This window comes from Giraffa tippelskirchi, chromosome 6 (assembly GCF_054371585.1).
Source record: "Giraffa tippelskirchi isolate mGirTip1 chromosome 6, T2T-mGirTip1v1.2.pri, whole genome shotgun sequence".
In the NCBI taxonomy this organism is placed as follows: Eukaryota; Metazoa; Chordata; class Mammalia; order Artiodactyla; family Giraffidae; genus Giraffa; species Giraffa tippelskirchi.
The window spans coordinates 164,096,955-164,117,366 of NC_137280.1; the positions used below are offsets into that span (position 1 = coordinate 164,096,955).

The following is a 20,412-nucleotide window of genomic DNA, read 5'->3' on the forward strand; positions in this document are numbered from 1 at the left end:
TGTCAGGGACTCGCAGTTTTTCTAAACTGTCATACTACCTACACTTGGACTTTAAATTTATTTAAATATTACCAGACTCTTACTTGCATTTATGGTGGCTACTTCTGTCCTGTGCTCTGGCAAAAGTGAAATGGTTTGGGCATCCATTCTCTTCACAAAGGTGCTAACTGCTCCTTTGGAAATTCAATTTCTTAATTGGCTTATTATCTCAGTTCTCTGAGTTTGTGAAAAGTTATACTTTCATGGATTATTTGACTCTTCGTTATTGTAAGGTCCTAGCAGTGTTCTTTTGTAGCTTTCTAAATCCTCATCAGTAACAAACTCTCATGAAACTTTTGGGTGTGTGTCTGTGTCTTTTGAGCCTAAATGTAAAATGTATTTCTTAATGTCAATCAAAGTTAAACTTTTTCAAAAGGTAAATTTTTAGAAGAAGGTTGACAACTTTAGTTCCATTTTCTGTGGTTCAGAATGGTTTTTTGGAGGTATGTTGCCTTTTGAGGTGAATACTCTGGTAGACTTCCTCCTTTTTTGGCTTATAGAGGTGACTTTTACCTAGGAAATAAACTTAGTATTCTTGATTCTTAAAAACTTTCCCCATATCAAGAAATGGATAAATAAAGAAAATAGCATGATTTCTTAAGCATCTCTTCTGAAAAACTTAACAGTTTAGGTAGTCATTGCAATAATTGTTCTTAATGGCACTCAAATAGACCAAAGAAGTTGATTCCTTTCAGAAAGTTCTGCACCTTACTCCTGGGAAGTAATTGATTTAGATAATTTGGATACTTTCTTTTTAATACACTTTCCTATACTATTTACATTTTAGAGTTTTGGAGGCTGGAAAAGCAAATGTTATTTTACCAAAAAATTCACCAACAGGAATAACTCATGTGATTGCCAGTAATGCAAGAATCAAGGCTGAACAAGAAAAAGATGACTTTAAGGCTCCATTCTATCCAATTCAGTATCTAGGAGATTTTCTTTTAGAGGTAAGTCTTTTTTAAAAAAAGTAAGCATTTTTAAATGTTTATTTTGTAAAATTGATATAGTGAATATATAAAATCAAGTTATGTTCTGAGTTTTGAAAATATTAGAATTAAAAGAATATTTTTAAGGCAATTACTCTGAATCATTTAAATATTTGAAAATACTTGTGATAAAGCTGAAGGGAGCTTGCTTATTACATTTAAAATTTGTCTTACTTAGCACCTCTACTTTTGTTTTCAGTGCTTTGGTGATGTTTATTATAGAATAATATTAAGCATTTTGAATCAGTATAAATAAAACATCAGTGGGCTATAGTATCATGTGAGAATTCTTCACGTATTTTCCCACTGGAAAAGAGGAAGCTGTTTCTAAGAATTCAGAAATATTTTCCTGTCCTCTTCCTCCACCAACATCTCCCCGCTTGGTGCACATACCACTCCTTAAGTTGTCTGAATGGAAACAACCTTAGAAAAATTGCTTTGAAAGTATGCAAAGAAAACATTTTTAGAAGGTTCACTCAAGGTGGAAGAGAACCTGCAGTATATCTAAAAATTGAATCTTGGTCTTCTAGGAAAAATTGGCTCCTTCAGTGTTTTCCTATTTCAATAGATACTATACAACCATTTATCTAATAATTTATAGTAGAAACTTAGGAGTCACTCTTGAAACCTTCCTTTGCTTTATTCCCCACGTCTTATCAACTACAAAACCCTATTGATTTTATTCTGAATACGGCTTGAATAAACTACTTCTCTGCTGTACTAACATCATATTCAGTTCATCCTCTTGTCCGTGTGCTGGAATCAACTCCTTGTTACACTCCCTGTTGTTCTACTTCTTTGCTACTACTCTTGCTAATTTCCTAATAACTCTTACCTTTTCTTTCTCTAATCCATTCAGCTTCATTCAGAGGAAACAGCTAAAATGCTCTTTCTAAAATAGTTCTGATGCTGTCACTTTCCCACTTAAAATTCTCCACTGGCTTCCCATTGCCATATGATAAAGTTGTAAACCTCTAATATGGCTTTAAGTTCCCACAGGGCTCCTGCCACCCCTACCTTTGCAACTATAACCTGCTCTACTTTTTCCTATGCCTGCTATACTGTAACTGCCTTCTCCCAGTTTCTTAAGTAGGTTAAGCTACTTCCTACCTCAGTATCTTCTGAAAAGCTATTTTCTCTTCCTAAAAAGCTCCTTTCCACTACTCTCTCAGTCCCTGTGCTGGCCTACTTTCTGCTAATCATTCAGTTTGCAGTTATAATGTTGCTGCTTCAAGGAAGCCTCCCTGGCCTTCTTATTAAGATAGTTAGGTCCACCTATAATGTGTTCTAATATCATTATTTTGCTTTATAGTACTCATCACAATTGTAATTAATTAACTGGCTGGTTACCTGTTTAATGTCTTTTCCCCCATCTGTTAATCAGCCAAAAGCACTATATCCTCAAGGATAATGTCTATCTTTTTCCTAGTTATATCTGAATCATTTTGCATAAGCCTGGCACATGAATTCTCATTTTATATCTATATTTGTTAGATTAATAGAGAAATTATGAACGACCCTTGAGTATTCCAAGAGTAGATGTAATATATCATTCTATAATTACCTTTCCCTACTGAGTAGCAGCAGTGTGGATTGGAAATTTGACCTTAGTTCAGAGGATGGATCTGCTTGGACTGTGGATAATCTTATTGTCCTTGACAGTGATTGGTCTAGGAATGGGCATGCCAACCAGTTCTAATTCATGAGACATAAAGAGAGGTATGTAAGAGCTTCTGGGAAGTTTCTTTTTCAATCTAAAAAAAGCCTGTGGCAGCCTGGCATCTGCTAGATGTGAACTGGAAAAATGCCATTCTTTGACCATGAGAAGAAGTAGCCTTAGGATGAAACCAGTCCTGTAGACAGCAGAGTTTAGAGACAGAATGTAGACTCCCATAGAGATACTTGAGGTGCTGGATTAGTCAGCCCTGAAGCCTGACTTGGCACTGGACCATATTGCCATTCTGTGAAGTAGGAATTTCCATGCTGTTCACGTTACTTTGAATTGGTTTTCTGTTAATGGTAGCCAAAAGCATCCTATCTGATGTATCTAACTAAACAGTTTAAAGGTAGTATTAACTGTCAACAGAATGAGAACCAATTCTTCACTAAATTAGAAAAAATGTCTGAATTTCCCTTTTGCTATGGAAAGAGATGAATTAAATGTAATACGTACTTTCTCCATCCTCTTATTTTGTAGTAGTCTGACTACAGTCACATTCAGCTGCTGAAGTACTAGAGGGCAGCAATAGTATATCAAGCAAAATTAAAGATTATCTCTAAATTTGTTTCAGCATCCTTTTTTTTTTATAAACTCTGAAGGAGACAGCTGAGAGTTAGTTCATAACCATTCATTCCAAATAAGGGAGGCATTTTGTGATCCCTTCTGAGGAGAAGATAAGCAGTTAGCTTCATTTTGATGTCTTGCTTTTCTTGTACCTATAGAATGTAATTCAGTCCTCTTTAGATGTATTCTGAAGTGTCCTCTAAGAAGGGTTGCCATATAAAATGACTGAGCTAAAAGTAACAATTAAGCAGTTGTTTAAAAGAAATAGTTTTGTTTAATCTACTTAACTTTCTGGAAAGTCACTTAGTAACAGAATCAGGAATTAATTTAGTTCAAGTTTATAGATATCTATTGAAGACTTTTGCCATACCAGGCTCTATTCTGTGCACTGTGGAAAATGAAAAAGACCACCTGCCAGACTGCAAAAACAGAACATGGCAAAAACAGAATGTGGAAACTGTTAATTACAGTTTAATGTGTATTGTGCATTGGTAAAATCATGTGCAAGGTGTAGAGATACAGAAGAGTCAGTGACTAATGAATTTTCAGTTGTTTGGCCCAAGGAAGATTCACAAAAAGGACAGGATCCTTAAGAATATTCAAAATTTCTTTTGATTTTCAGCATAAGAAATAAAATGAACTACAGAAAGCTCTTATGGAAATATAGTAGTAATAATTGAAAAAAATATAGTTTTTGTTCCAGATCAACTAATTGTTGGCCTAGATTTGTAACTTATTACTTCTTTAACCCTAGGAAAGTCATTTATTCTGTGATGGAATTTCTTCCTTTATATGTAAAAGCCAATACTTACCTTACTTTGGTTGTTATGACAATTATTATAACTGTTACTCTAGGCCATTATTTATTGATTACTATGTGCCAGGCACTATGCTAAGCACTTTTTACACTTTGTCTTATTTTAAACCATATGTTCCTATGTGGTATGTATTATGGCCCCATTTTATGATTAGTGAAGTATAATTGAGTTTAATAGTTTCCTCATGATCTTGCAACTATCAGACCAAAAATGTAAGAGCAAGCACTGAAAAAATTTTAAGACTGCTCTCCTTGAGTCTCCTCTTTTCTTATTTTGAGTATTAATAGCTTTCCTTGATACTTACCTGGTCTCTTTCTGGATAGTTAAAAATACTTAATGCTGTAAAGATTACCATACACTAGTAGTCATTCTTGGGTTACAAGATTCAGCTTAAGAATTTGGTGATACATACTAGTTAAGAACCATGTAGAACGCTGGGAATTCCCTCGTGGTCTAGGGGTTAGGACTCAGCACTTCCAGGGGGCCTGGGTTCAATCCTTTGGCCAGGAAACTAAGATCCCGCAAGCCACAGGATGTGGCCAAAAAAACCCCCACAAAAACCATGTAGAGCTCAGGGCACTTAAAAGATGCTTGTTCTGATTACTTGACCTCTCTGGCTCTCCATCCAGTCTTGTGAATTCATTGAAGTTACATGACAACTTGTATGGCTTAATCAAAGAAAAGCCTTATCTATTGGAGATCAAATCATAGCCATACCTGTTTTAAAATAGAAAACAAAGTTAAGTATGCAAATCAGAAGCCAAGGCAGCTATCATTGCCACACTATTTTTCCCTGTCTTAGATATTAAAATAATTTACTGAATTAGTAAGCTTTTGCTCATTTGTTTAGGAAATGCATTATACTATATGAAGAAAATTAGACATGGCCCTCTTTTCCCAGATCATATAGGAGACAGATACGTAACACAGTGCCTAGTGTATAGTTGGCACTAAAATATTCATAAAATAATAAGAAATGAATATTTACAGGTAAATAATGCCCATATTTTTCACAAGGTTGACTCTTTGGAGAGAGTATTAGTGGCTTGGAGATAATTATATGTTGATGTTAAGCGCTGTAGAAAATATTTTCTAAAGTTTCACATTTGTTGTCATTTAAAATGTCATAGTTTATTGGGTTCTGATTTTTAACTATTTAACTTAAGTAGGGTACTTTAATTATAAATTTTAATACACAGATCAGTATATAGCATCTGAAATGGATGTTTAAGTATACTTTGAAAACAGTATGTTCTTCCCTAGTTGCTAATGATAATGGTATGTTCTTTTGCATATGTATTCTAGGTAACTGGAATCTATTTGTGATTAATGCATCCTATATTTTAGACATTCTCTGATTATCTCAGCCTGAGGATCTATCCTCTTTATCAACCGTGTGAAATTTGAAGCCAGAAACTCAGTTTATCCCCATTACAATTGTCCTTAATGGAAATTAGAGATTCAGAGTGGTACTTACCTTGATTCTAGGAACAGGAAAGAAGTAAAAGTCTTCATTTTTCTTAATTTTCCGTTTCACTTTTCTGAGTAACTGAAGAAATGTAATCAGCTACTCTTAGGGATTGTTCTCTGGTGGCAGAATTGCAGGCTGCCAAAGTACCGTCACATCCATATAGGAAGCCCAGTACAAGGGAAAGGGAACCAGAGATCACACCACAGGCCTTAGCACATTTTGGCTATTTGATAATTGTTCCCTAGGAGGACAGTGATTCTCTAGTCTCTGTGTAAAGATAGTCAGTCTCTGAATATCCTTGCATAAGTACCTGAATTCATCTTTATTCTCAATTCTTTTGTTACTAAACTTCTAGAATTATATGTATAAGTACACATCCAATTTTTTTTAAAAATATTATTGGTAGGTAGTTATGAAATCAGTTTAGATTTCTTAGCAAGAGAAATATGTTTGAGATAGAGTTTGGTGAAGATAATTGCTTATTAATATTCAAGTAAAAGCTGTGAGTTCAACTATTAGTATGTTTTCTTCTCTATTTGATAGATTTGCAAATAAGTCTTATTAGTAAAAAGCTGAAAAATAATCTGAGAAATAATCTATAATCAGAAAATTTTGAAATAAATTATAACTTAGTAAGGGATTAGATAAAATATTTTGTTTGCGATTATTTATAGAAAGAGTTGCTTGTTAGTAGACTAACAAAACAGTAGCTTTTCTTGAGATACATTATTGCTGTTACTTTATTCAGGACCTTTGTTATAATGATTTTTTTTCCCTTCAAGGAATTTACTAGTGTTTGATAAACTTTGATTTAGGTGCATTTTATCTACTTTTTTGACCACTAAAATATTTTGCAATTATAAAAATTGGATATCACATAGAGTATATAATGTTGAAATTATACTTACTTGGTTGCCTGAACTGTTGTTATATACATACAGAAAGAAATTCAGACCGATGCAGATTCCCAAACCAATTCTGTTTGGAAGAACCACAGCAGACAAGAAAAAAACAATGATCTCAGGAAAGATATGGGATTTCTTGAAATGAAAGGTACCTTAAAAGAGACCATGTGCAGAACACAGGTAACATTTTATCGTCTAAAAGAACAAAAATTTTCTGTGTTTCTGATTTTCCCTTCAAAATTGTATGACAGATATAATTTGGTGGAAAAACACTGATTTTGGAATCACAGAGCTGATATTGGAACCCAAATCTGATTTACAGTCTATAATTTGAACATAGTAGATGTATAATTTGAACATAGATACTGTCCTATGTCTGTTTTGAAGCTCTTATTGAAATAATGCATATCTACATACAGAAATTCAATTTCTAATACATAGTGTGTTCTCAACACATGGTAATTACTTAAAACAATTCTGTATGTTGAATGTAATGTGTGTCTTACAAAGGATTCAGCAGTATATGTGTTGATAGGCATGATCTAAATTCAAGTATTTTACTGCATATAGATCAGGTTTTCTTCAATGGTGTAAGGGAATTCTACTTTGATTAAATGTGGAAAAGTAAAACATGAAGGACTCTGAACTTGGAGCAATGAAAAGTACCTTAAGAAAGTGTATATGTGGCTCTCAACTAAAACTTCTCAGACAGCAGGAGCAAATAAAACAGTCTAAACTAAAATATTGTTAAATGTGATTACAAAGAAATTAAAATTTGAGTTTACCGCATCTGTCAGGTTTTTTCCTAGAGAATTCTAGGAACAATTTGGAACTTCTGCAACTAAATAGTAACTTACAAAATCATATATGGAGACAGTAAATAATGCTTTCCAAGAGCTTAAAATATTTTTGTGATTTTTTTCTAGCTTTTTCAAAATACAGTTGTTGGTGGGAATATAAATTGGTACACTCACTGTAGAAAATAGTATGGCAGTTTCTCAGAAAAACTAAAACTGGAACTACCATATGACTAAGCAGTTTCATTCCTGGGTACATATTGGGGAAGAAAAAGAAACTGCCATGATACGAAAGCAACCTAAGTGTGCATCAACAAATGAATGGATAAAGAAGATGGGATATATATATATGACTATATATGTGTGTCTGTATTTGTACACATATATAGTGAAATACTAACTAGTTTAAAAAAATGAGAGTGGAGTTTGCTATTTGCAGCAACATTGATGGAGTTGGATTCCCAGGAGGCGCTAGTGGTAAAGAACCTGCCTGCCAAAGCAGGAGATACAAGAGATGTGGGTTTGATCCCTGGGTTGGGAAGATCACCTGGAGGAAGGCATGGCAACCCACTCTCGTTTCTTGCCTGGAGAATCCCATGGACAGAGGAGCCTGGCAGGCTACAGTCCATAAGGTGGCAAAGAGTCAGACACAACTGAAGCAACTTGGCACACACAGATGGACTTGACGGGTGTTATACCAGTAAATAAGTCATAGAAAGACAAATGCAGTATAATTTATATTTGGAATCTAAAAGATAAAGCAGACTTGTGAATAATACAAAAACAAAATGGACTCACAGATATGGGGAACAAACTAGTGGTAACCAGTGCGGAGAGGGAATGGTGATGGCAGGAGAGTGCAGTATAGAGATAGGGGAGTAAGAGGTACAAACCAATATGCATGAAGTAAGCTGCAAGGATATATTGCACAGCACAGAATATAGCCAGTATTTTATAATAACTATAAGCTGAGTATAACCTTTAAAAATTGTGACTCACAACACTGTACACCTATAGCTTATGTACAATATTATTTAAGCTATATCTCAGTTTTAAAGAGTAAAAAGAATACATCTGTAAATATCTTGTTCTTTTTAGAACTCAGAAGAATGTATTATCAAATTCAGGTAGTAATTTCCGTTTTTTTAAATAAGTTTCTTTGTATAAAGAAGAAATAATAAGTTTGCAATACTTTTTATCTTGTTTAATGGTCGAGAAGATCCCCTAGAGAAGGGAATGGCTACCCACTCCAGTCTTCTTGCCTGGAGAATTTCATGGACATAGATAAGGGTCTGGTGGGCTACAGTCCATGGGATCGCAGAGTCGAATGCTACTGAGCAACTAACACGCACACACAATATTATTATAGGGCTTCCCATGTGGCGCTAGTGGTGAAGAACCTGCCTGCCAATGCAGGAGACATAAATTTGTGGGTTCAGTCCCTGAGGGAAGAAGATCCCCTGAAGGAGGGCGTGGCAACCCAACCCAGTATTTTTGCCTGAAGAATCTCCGTAGACAAAGGAGCCTGTGGGCTACAGTCCGTAGGGTCGCAAAGAGTCAGACACGACTGAAGTGATTGAGCACAATGTTATTATATCTATTTCTTATACAGAGATTTTCTGAGATGTTTAATTTGATATGCCTAAATAATGGCAAAACTCTATTCGATATCCAGCATATTTTCACAAATACTTGGAAAAGAATGAAGATAACCAAATCTGTTTTGATTGAGCATATGGCAACTTTTTTAAAATCAGAGATTCCAAGAAAGATTAAGTTAACAAAATACCTAAATTAAATATATGTGCAGACACTTCAAGAACTATCTGTATTTTTCTGCTTCATTGTAGTATAGCTAAAATGTAGTATAGTTCATAATTATTTAATCTTACTTGTCTGTTTCATAAAACCTATTTTTCTGAGTGAGATTTTTGTTTTGACTTGCATTGGTTGTGTTGAGGCTTTGCTTAATCTATGCTCTAACTAAAGTATTTTTATAAACATGCAGAAAGAAATGAAAAATCATGATGAAGATGTTAATATTAGTTCTATTTTGACTGAACATCAGAGCAAAGAAAAATTCAGAGATTCTAGGAAAGATTTGAAATTTGTTAAAATGAGACATGCCTTAGGAAGGCATACTTACGGAAATCAGGTAAGACCTCCCCAATTAAAAGTTATCTATATTTTATACTCTTTTCTAATATTGTCATTTATGAAGTTGTTTCTTCTGAACTGTGTGTATGTGTTGATAAAGCTTTTGTGTACAGTTTTTGAAAGAGTAAAAAAGTGAATATATGTTAAGAAATAGAGCATTCCCAACTTTTGAACATCTTGCTGTGTGTCATTTCCAAACCATGTCCCTTTTTCTTCCTCTTACCCATGATAGGTAACCTCTGTGTTGGAATTTGTTATTATTATTTTCTTGTTTTTCATTATAGTTTTACTACCTACCAATGTGTTATTGTCCCTCCCAATAAGTTTGCCTGTTAATGAACTTTTGTAGTTCATGGTATTTGTAACCTTCTTTTGACTTGCTTTTTTGCTGGTGCATATATTTCATTGTTTCACAATTATACTTTTTATCCATTTTACTATTGATAAGCACTTGGGTTTCTTTTTGTTTTTGATGAATTGTTTGGTTTTTTTCAATTAGGAGCATTTCTGTTGTGAGCACTATGAACATTTTCTTATTGATTCTTGGTGCACATGTTCAAGAGTTCCTCTAGCTTAGGATATATGCCTGAGAGAATTCTAGGTCATTAGAACTGTACGTGTTGAACTCTACTAAGTAATGACCAACTAAGTAATGATCTACTAAGCTTTCCAAAATACTTTACTAATGTATACCCACTCCAACAGTAGGTGAGGTTTCCTATTGTATATAACTATTTTTTAATGTGGTTTAAGTCAAACGATTCTTGAATTTATTTGGATTTAGTAACATACATCATTCATGTTGAGATTTGTTTAATTTTGGTTTAAATATATGTAGAAGGAAATTAAGAAAAAAGATGAAGATATTCAAAGGATTTATACTTTGAGGAAAAAACGCAAAAAAGAGAAAGAAAGAGATTACAGGAAGGACATTGAACATGACAGGAGTACCTTAAGAAAGCACATTTATAGAGATCAGGTAAAATTTTGTAAGCTAAGCTAAAAAAAAACAGTTTTAATTTTCTCTGGTTCTTCCTTAATATCACCTTTACATATAATCTGATTTTTGTGATTGCTTGGTGTGTCAAATGGAACCTGTACATCTTATGAAAAGAATTTTCTCAATTTCTACTGGTATAATATTCATAATTTCATAATTATATTTGGTTCACACTGAAAGTATTTTTACATGTATACAGAAAGAATTTGAATTAATAATCAAGATGTTCAAATATGTTTTATTTTGCCTGACCAAAAGGAAAAAAAAAGGTTCTGGGAAAAGAGGGTAAAATTTTTAAAATGGAGAATACATGGTATGTAGTTTGAGTAATACATTCTAATCTAAATTTTAGTTTATCTTGTTCATCCCTGGTATAGTGTAGACCATTATTAATAAGATAGCTTGTCTTTTTAAAAATTTTTATTTTGTTCATTTGTTTATTTTTGGCTGTGCTAGATCTTTGTTACTGCGTGGGCTCTTCTCTAGTTGCAGCAAGCAGGGGCTGTTCTCTAGTTGCGATGTGTGGGTTTCTCATTACGGTGGCTTCTCTTGTTGCAGAGCATCGGCTCTGGAGTGTGCAGGCGTCAGTTAGTTGTGGCACATGGACTCAGTAGTTGCGGCTCCCGGGCTCTAGACAGGCTCAGTATTTGTGGTGCAGGGGCTTACTTGCTCTGTGACATGTGGAATCTTCCCAGATCAGAGATAGAATCATTGTCTCCTGCAGGTGGATTCTTTACCACTGAGCTACCAGGGAAGCCCCAATATCTTTTCTTTTAAACGAGATCCTTTCTTGAGCTAATTTTTCTAGAATATAACTTTGTTTTACCATATAAACCATAGCATGTTTACATGTATTCAGAAGGCCCTTCAGAAAAATGATAAAGGTAAATAAACAATCGTGTTTTGTGCTCGTGAGTGGTCAGTCGTGTCTGATTCTTTGCGACCCTGTGAACTGTAGCCCGCCAGGCTCCTCTGTCCATGGTACTCTCCAGGCAAGAATACTGGAGTGGGTTGCCATTTCCTACTCCAGCCCACATCTCCCGGATTGGCAGGCAGATTCTTCACCACTGTGCCACCTGGGAAGCCCCATTTTTGTGGGAACATGACAACAAAAATAAGAGAGGTTTCAGAAAAGATTTGGAATAGGTTAAAAGGAAAATGCTTAAGGAAGGGAACGTGTAAATATCAGGTAAAACTTTCCAGTTAAAACATGTGATTTTTTATTTTTTAAATTTCATTGTGTAATCTTTTTCTAATATGATTGTAAGGATCTATGCTGTGATTAACACTGCATGAATGTGTTCTGGTGTTATGTTGTCTGTTGTGATATTTAGCATTTGTGTTAACACTCTTTGGTACATTGTCTAAAGTACTTCTTATATGTATACAGAAGGAAATGAAGAATTCTGTTTTTGCTGGTCATGCCAAAGAATCAAAAACCAAGGATATCAGGACAGATGTGCATATTGTTGACCTAAAGAATGCCTTAAGGAAACACATATATAGAGCTCAGGTAGAATTTGACATACAAAAAATTTTGTGTAGTTTTCTTATCATTCTGCAGTGTTACCAATATATAATAATAGTAATGACAATAATGAGTCATTTTATTGCATTTAATATGTCTTAACATAACTTTCTTAGTTCATTAATTTTTGTAAATAGTAATTATTGTATTGGACAATGAGTAAGAAAATGTAAATTGATGAATTCTCTGCTGTTTATAACTCAGTGATGTCATGGATAAATTATGAGTTTTACAAACTGCTGTAAGTTGTTGGTGTGTCTTTGTTTAGCCTCAGTTTGAGGAAAGCTTTGAGGCGCCCTGAATTTGGGGGAAGGGCTTTTTCAGGGTTCTTGCTCTGCCTCAAGTAATAGGGTATCCCTAAAGATCTGGGGTCACCATCCCATCTCCCCGTGTTCAGGGTAAAGGACTTTTTTTTCCCCTGCCTTAATTCAGCAGGATACTGGTTTTCATCAGTGTCCTGAGGGTAAATAACCACATTTGCTGCCTTTACAACAGCCACTTTTCTTTCACGTTTCAGCCTTCACCACCAGGGAGACTTACTTTAGACTCCCATCCTGTTCCTGTTCCTTTACCTGAGTACACAGTGAAGTCCATGGAGGAGATCATGCCATTGAGTGCAGACGCCCCTCATTTTATTGAATCCCAGGAGTTTTGTCCTCTCACTCTGTCCCACACTTGGCCATTAGCAAGTGGCAACAAATTTAAGCTGAAACGTTCTTACCTACTGTAACGGAGTCCTCCTCTTCCTACACCACTGTCTCAGATAAATCAGTGCTCATGTCCTTGGAGGCTCCTGTCTTTCTTCATATTTCTGTTTAATTGGTTGCAATAAGACCTCTGCTGTCAGAAGGGTTCAGGTAAAATTATAATTTCATAGATTTTCCGGCTTTTTATTGTTTGTAATGTGGGAACGCCTCTCCTTCCAGCTTTCTATATCCTAAGTGGAAGCCAAATATCTATCATTGTTTTCATTTGTATTGTGTTGGTAGCAAGATGGAACATATTTTATGCCTTCACTTGCCACTTGTGTATTTCTTCCTCTACCAGTTGCTTGTTGGTATTCTTTTCTGTACTTTTCCAGTAGGCGGTTTTATACTATTGCTTCTAGAACTCTTGATATAATCAGGGTGTTATCTCTTTTCATGTTTATTGGAAATATTTTTCCAGTATAATTTTTTAAACACAAACTTAGAGGTATTTGATAATAATAGAGGAAGATTTCACCTGTGATTATGTATAAAACACAACTACATTTTTTTCCCTGTGTATTTTTTGTACAAAATGCTCTCTCCATTTATATTTCTAATAATTCAAATACTAAGGACAGTGGACCTTTTCAGGTCTTGAAAGTGAATATGACTTTACCTTTTAAGTTATTTTAATTTAGAAAGGGGAAAAAAGAAACTGCTCATACTCATGAGTGCCATGACCCTAAAATGGTAGAGGTCACTAGTAAACATGAGAATCAGATCAATTACATCTATTAATGTCTTCCCGAATCTGTTTTGTACATTTGGCCAAGGTTTTAAACTTTGTAAGCTGAAGTGTATTTTTCGACATAAAAATGTTTAAATTAACGGTTTCTGTTTTGTAGGCTGTAAGATACCGCTGCATTAGAATAGATAAACAACCAGCATACAATGTTGAGGTAAGAGATTTGGAGTAAGATGGTATAATGGGGGCAAAAAGAAGCTTTCCGTTTTAGTCTTGGTTTTGTTTGTTTCGGCTGTGCTGGGTCTTCGTCGCTGCACAGGCATGTCTCCGGTGCCGGTGAGCCAGGGCTGCTCCTGTTGCCCTGCGCAGCTTGCTCCTTGCAGTGGCTTCTCTTGTTACGGGGCACGGGCTCAGTGATGGCGGCACGTGGGCCACGTGTCACCCGCAGCATGTGGGATCTTCCGGATTAAGGAAGATCCTTAATGTGTCTCCTGTATTGACAGGTGGATTCTTTACCTCTGAGCCATCAGGGAATCCCCTATTTTTAGGTTAGTTGTTTTTTTGATATAAAGAAATGTGCTGTCAGCAAGACAAAGATTCCTATCGGATTTGAAATGTAATTTCTCTCATCAGATATGAAAAAAAAATACTATTCTATCACAGCTCAAAAAAAATTCTATGCAGTAATAAAAATTGATAAGAATTAAAAACTTGTGCACATCACAGGTGAGTTGTGTATCTCTATTCATACATTTCGTAGCTTTCATAATTACTACTTAGATTAAATTTTCAGTGTAATATTTATGAGTATATTAGTTTCTTTGTATCATTCATTCCTTCAAAATTGATTTCTTGATTTAGTCTTTCACAGTATTCTTGATTCTCAATTAGTTCAAAGTAGTCACTTTTATTGTTAAAAATATTTTGATCAAGGAGGATGTGTTTTGTGGAACTCTTAGAGTTGTGTTAATGTGCATCTTCAGAGTAATTTTATGCTACAGCAATTGTTACTTTTTGCAAATATCGATTGTGCTTGATGACATCTTAATATATTCAGTGTACGTTAATAGACACAGTTTGCTTGTAAGTTTAAAAGAACACCAAAAAGTAATTTTGCACCTAAATTAGAACTATGTGCATAGGCACTAGCATGTGTAAATAGATAGCCAATGGGAGTTTGCTGTATGACTCAGGGAACTCAAACTGAAGCTCTGTAGTAACCTAGAGGGGTGGAAATGGGCAAGAGGTGGGAGGGAAATTCATGAGAGAAGGGACATATGTAAGCGTATGGTTAATTCATGTTGATGTATGACAGAAATCAAACCAGTATTGTAAAGCAATCATCAATCAATTAAAAATAAATATTTTGTAAGAATTAAAAGAACTATGTGTAGTTGTACTTCTAACTGAAGTCTCATTATTAGCCAGACTTTGCAAATGCCTTTTGAAGTTTTCTTTAGAGGTAATATTTCCCTATACTATTCAAAGTGACAAAGACTAATAAATAGAACAGTTAACAATGTATATGTTTTGCAATACAATTTTATTGTTGTAAAAGACATTCATGTAAATCGTTCTTTTTGAATCACATAACAACCTAGTGAAGTAGTGACACCAGAGATGGTTCGTTTTACAGATGAGGAAATTCAGGCCCCTTACTGATTCAGAATTTCATCTCGGAATTTTCCTCTTCTTTTTTGTGAGTCATAGAATCTTTCCTCTCATAGGTTAAAAATGCTGAATTTCCACGAGGAATATTAAATTTAATTGAAAGCCTCATAGAAGGACAGTTTTTTAAAGAAGCAATTGAAGAACTTTCCTCTTTGCAAGCACATTATATCCCTCCTGTTTGCCTTCTCCATGCCCTTCTAGAAAACATTCTACAGGTAAGAGCAGTCTTACATGTTTATAGTCTTTCAAAGAATGTTAAATGCAAATTTTCTTTCTTTGCGTGTTTATATTGTTGTTTTTGTATGTTTATATTATTATGTATATATTTATTATTTTCTCTCTTCCTTATTTGTTTCCTTCATGTTAATAAGACATGAGACACCTATTTATTACTATTTCTTTTCTGTTTTTAAACTCTATACCTCTGAGTGTTTTAATATGTTTCTCAGAATTTTTTTTTCTGTGGCAGTAAAGTAACATAAAAATCAAATTGCAGAGATCTAGAAGGTCATCTAGTAAATTACTCAGTACGTTGGGAATCATTTTTATTCATAGTATATGTAGATGCTGAATTTACTCTTTAAACTGTAAAAACCAATGCAAACAGCTTTTCAAAGGTAGATTTCTAGTCATATTCTTTATCAAGGTACCAATTTGAAGAAAAAACAGGTTTAAGCTGTGTCAGACTAACGTAGGTGATAAGTCAGAATGTCGCATGTAAAGTTTCTTTAGTTTATTTCAAATCACATTTGGGGACTCAATCTCAGCATAATCATGAGAAGTAAAATGGACATTTCATATAAATTAGTCCCAGTAGCTGAGATTATCTAATATGTAGATGCATGTTTAGAGTATGCCTCTCTCTGTTGCAGTATTCAATTAGCTAAGCATCATGCTCCCATCTGTTCTCCTTTGTCCAAACACACATTTTTGCGAAGAAAGTTAGATCTGGGTTATTAGAGTTTTAAACTTAAATTAGCTGGTAAAACTGTAGTTTTAGCTATCTTGTTTTCTTTCTTTGTTTTTAAATAATAGGATAACATAGATACGTTTTCTGGTCGATACTTTCATATATTGTCAGCTCTTCTTCATCTTCACCCTCCTTGGAAGTCCCCAGCCATGTCAACATATTACTTAGAGTTGTTTCAGTGTCCAACTTGTATGAAAGGGACATGGTCTCTAATAGAAGTGCTTATCAGGTAAGGAATTTCACGTGTAAGGATGCTCAGTGTTCGCCTACATATTTTTTTAGATACTGATAAAATAAATGTTTCTTTTGAGAAAAAGTTACTTTTGTGTGTGTAATGTTTGTGTGTTGTGTTTAACACAAAGGCTAAATTGGTCATGTTTGTCAGTCATTTTATTTAAAAAAACATGTTTAATAAATATATAAAACGGACTTCCAGGAATGCTTAATCATTCTTTGTTTTCTTTTTAACAAAATTAATTTGAACATTGTTGTAAAAATTAAGAAAATAAATTTATTGGCTATGAACATTGTCAAATTTTGGTCATTAGCAGTATAAACATTTATAACTGTGTACAGTATCTGTTTTAGTGTTTCTCTTATATTTTTTCAGCTAGAAATTTGAATTTTGAAACTGAACTTAATGTTTCCTAAATATGTCATCTTTTTCATGCCTCTGCACATGCTGTCATCTGCCTAAATCCTTCTTTTGTCTTCCATATGTTAATCTTTTCAGAAATCCCTCGTATTTCTGCTGCTTTCTCTCAGACAAAACTAATCAATTTTTCCATTTTTTTCTGATAGCTCTCTGTCTCTGATAGCCCTCCTTTGTCTGGGAAGTACTTTGTTTTTATCCAAATGTTCAATTTTAGCAGGAGTCCATAGTAGTAAGAGAAAGGTTACTTGACTAGCCAGGCAAAGGCTAGATCCTTGTTTACTTCTTTGAGATCATAAGGATTTACCTACCATCTTAGTTGTATTATATTTAATGCAAGCTAATTGGCTAGCTAGCATGCATTTATTTATTCCTAAAAAAAAATGTTATTGAGTAGTTACTGGAAGCCAGGCACTGTGCTATGTTTCAGGGGATAAAAAGATAAAATCATAATTCCTGCACCTTTTTTCTTAGCTTCTGCACTTTTGAAGATATGAGCACAATTCTAACACAGTACTATCTCAGCACAGGTGTAGGAAGTGAGGATATATGGTTTACTTATTTGCCATTCTTCCTAATTTTCAAATCTGTTTCTTCTTTCATTGTCATCACCTTCGTTTAAAAGCCTTCATTGCTTCTTATATAAACTGTTACACTACCCACCGTGTTGACCTTAATTCGACTTTTTTCTGTTTTCCAAAGTGTGGTCTTTCCAAAGTGGTCTTATCATTTCCCAGGTAAAAGTCCTTCATTAAGACATACGTCACCTATAGAAAACGTTTAAATTTCCTTCACAAAACATGTAAGAGCCTCCGTAATTTAGCCCTATGTGTGTCTTCATTCTTATCTTCATCTTTTTCCCAAGTGTACCCATTGACTGGACTCTTTTTCATTTCTTTTTAAAAAATTTTATTTATGTATTTCTTTTTGACTATTCTGGGTCTTTGCTGCTGTGTGGGCTTCTCGAGTTGCAGCAAGCAGGGTCTACACTATATTGTGGTGCCAAGGCTTCTCCTTGCAGTGGCTTCTCCTGGAGCGGAGCATGGACTTTGGGGCATGCAGGCTTCGGTAGTTGTGGCTCCTGGACTCTTCTAGAGCACAGGCTCTCTAGTTGTGGCTCACATGCTAGTTGCTCCATGAGATGTGGAATCTTCCCCAGATAAGGGATTAAACCCATGTCGCCTGCTTTGGCAGGCAGATTCTTCACCACCACACCACCAGGGAAGCCCCTTGTTTTCATTTAACACTTTGCTCTTAGATTTTCTCTGCCTTTTGTAAACCTCCATTCCTGCCACCCTGTAAATACCTGGCCACTCATAATTATCCTTTAGAGTGCAAGTCAAATGCCACTTCCTATCTCTTGGCCTTTGCTTTGAGTTAAGTTTCTTATTTAAATCAGCCTCTGGCTTTTTTTTGTTTTTTAGTTCTTTATTGTAGTAATGTTAGTTTGTAACATTATATAAGTTGGATATGAACATTATATTTCTAGTTTTGTGTACCTGCAATGTGCTCACCAGCAAAAACTGAGTCTTCTCCTGTCACCATACAGTTGACCTCCTTCTCTCCACCAACCCCCAACCCTTTCCCCTCTGGTAACCGCTGCTCTGTTTGTATCTGTGTGCTTGTTTTCATTTGGTCTAATTTGCTCATTTATTTTGGTCATTTCTTTTTTATATTCCACAATCATAGGGTATATGTCTTTCTCTGACTTGTTTCACTTAATACGCTCAAAGTCTATCCATGTTGTCACAAATGGAAAGATTTTTTTCTTTTTCTGAGTAGTATTCCATTATATGTATGTGTGTTAATATGTGTCATATCGTTGTTCATTTGTTGATGGGCACTTAAAGTTATTTCCATGTTTTGGCTAGTTTAAAATATTGTTGCAGTAAACAAAGGATGTGTATATCTTTTCGAATTAATGTTTTCCTATTCTTTGGATAAATGCCCAGAAGTGGGATAGCTGAATCTTAATGGTAGTTCTGTTCTTAATTTTTCTTCCGTAACATATATATTATATTGAAGGACAGTTGACTTACAGTGTTTCAGGGGCCCAGCAAGGTGATTCAGTTACACATGTTCTTGCTGTTGTTCAGTCTCTCATTCGTGTCCGACTCTTTGCAGCCCCATGGACTGCAGCACACCAGGCTTCCCTGTCCTTCACCATCTGCTGGAATTTGCTCAAACTCATGTCCATTGAGTTGATGATGCCTTCCAACCATCTCATCCTCTGTCCTTCCCTTCTCCTCCTGGCTTCAATCTTTCCCAGCGTCAGGGTCTTTTCCAGTGAGTTGGCTCTTCATATCAGGTGGCCAAAGTATTGGAGCTTTAGCTTTAACATCAGTCCCTCCAATGAATATTCAGGTTGATTCTTTGGCGGTTAGCCTTCTTTACGGTCTACCTCTTACTTCCACACATGGCTTTTGGAAAAACATAGCTTTGACTCAACAGACCTTTGTTGGCAAACTGATGTCTTGGCTGTTTAATATGCTATCTAGCTTTTCATAGCTTTTCTTCCAAGGAGCAACTGTCTTTTAATTTCATGGCTGCAATTACTGTCCACAGTGATTTTGGAGCCCAAGAAACTAAAGTCTGTCACTATTTCTTTTTCTGTCACTTTTCCTATCTATCTGCCATGAAGTGATGAGACCAGATACCATGATCTTAGTTTTTGTATGTTGAGTTTTAAGCCAACTTTGCCACTCTCCTCTTTCACCTTCATCAAGAGGCTCTTTAATTCTTCTTCACTTTCTGCCATAAGGGTGGTGTTATCTGCATATCTGAGGTTATTGGTATTTCTCCCGGCCATCTTGATTCCAGCTTGAGCTTCATCTAGCCCGGCATTTCACATGATGTACTCTGCATATAAGTTAAATAAACAGGGTACCAGTATACAGCCTTCATGTACTCCTTTCCCAATTTGGAACCAGTCCACTGTTCCATGTCCAGTTCTAACTGTTGCTTCTTGACCTACATACAGATTTCTCAGGAGGCAGGTAAGATTGTCTGGTATTCCCGTCTCTAAGAATTTTCCACAATTTGTTGTGATCCACAAAGTCAAAGGCTTTAACATAGTCAATGAAGCAGAAGTAAATGTTTTTCAGGAATTCCCTTGCTTTTTCTGTGATCTAGCAGATGTTAGCAATTTGATCTCTGGTTCCTCTCCCTTTTTTAAGTCTATGTTGTACATTTGGAAGTTCTGGTTATGTACTGCTGAAGCCTAGCTTGAAGGATTTTTGAGCATTACCTTACTAACATGTGAAATGAGTGCAATTGTTTGGTGGTTCAAACATTCTTTGGCATTCCCAATCTAAAAGAAGTTATCCATATACACATACATTATTTTTGAGATTATTTTCGATTATAGGTTATTATAAGATATTGACTAGAGTTCCCTGGGCTATACAGTAAACCTTTGTTGCTTATTGCTTATCTGTTTTTCTTTTTAGAAATCTAGTATTGTATTCATACTAAGTCAAACAAGTGAAATCAAAATGTCAAATTTTTTAGCCAGGCAAAAATTCAGAAGTTTCCTAAAATATATATACTATATTATACATACTTTATATATATAAACGCACACAGAGTTTTCTACTACACTTGATAAAGTCTTGAGAAAGGATGTCAGAAAAGAAGAGACAGACAAATTGGAAAACATAAACTAAATGAACTGGGAGCACTGAATATGAAATAGAAG

At 35.0% G+C, this 20,412-nt stretch overlaps 1 protein-coding gene across 8 annotated transcripts in view; it reads left to right on the forward strand.

The window, feature by feature from the left end:
- SLF1 (SMC5/6 complex localization factor 1) overlaps window positions 1-20,412 on the forward strand; it is a 76,202-nt gene that overhangs the window by 22,776 nt on the left and 33,014 nt on the right. For 5 of the 8 annotated variants that reach the window (XM_081498698.1, XM_081498703.1, XM_081498701.1 and 2 more), the window contains 8 exons: window positions 827-989; window positions 6,543-6,686; window positions 9,312-9,458; window positions 10,299-10,439; window positions 11,851-11,973; window positions 13,583-13,636; window positions 15,150-15,308; window positions 16,129-16,292. In XM_081498698.1, coding sequence (XP_081354824.1) covers window positions 827-989; window positions 6,543-6,686; window positions 9,312-9,458; window positions 10,299-10,439; window positions 11,851-11,973; window positions 13,583-13,636; window positions 15,150-15,308; window positions 16,129-16,292 — 1,095 coding nt within the window. The remainder of the gene's footprint in view (window positions 1-826; window positions 990-6,542; window positions 6,687-9,311; window positions 9,459-10,298; window positions 10,440-11,850; window positions 11,974-13,582; window positions 13,637-15,149; window positions 15,309-16,128; window positions 16,293-20,412) is intronic. The other 3 variants (XM_081498699.1, XM_081498705.1, XM_081498700.1) reach the window with 2 other exon arrangements.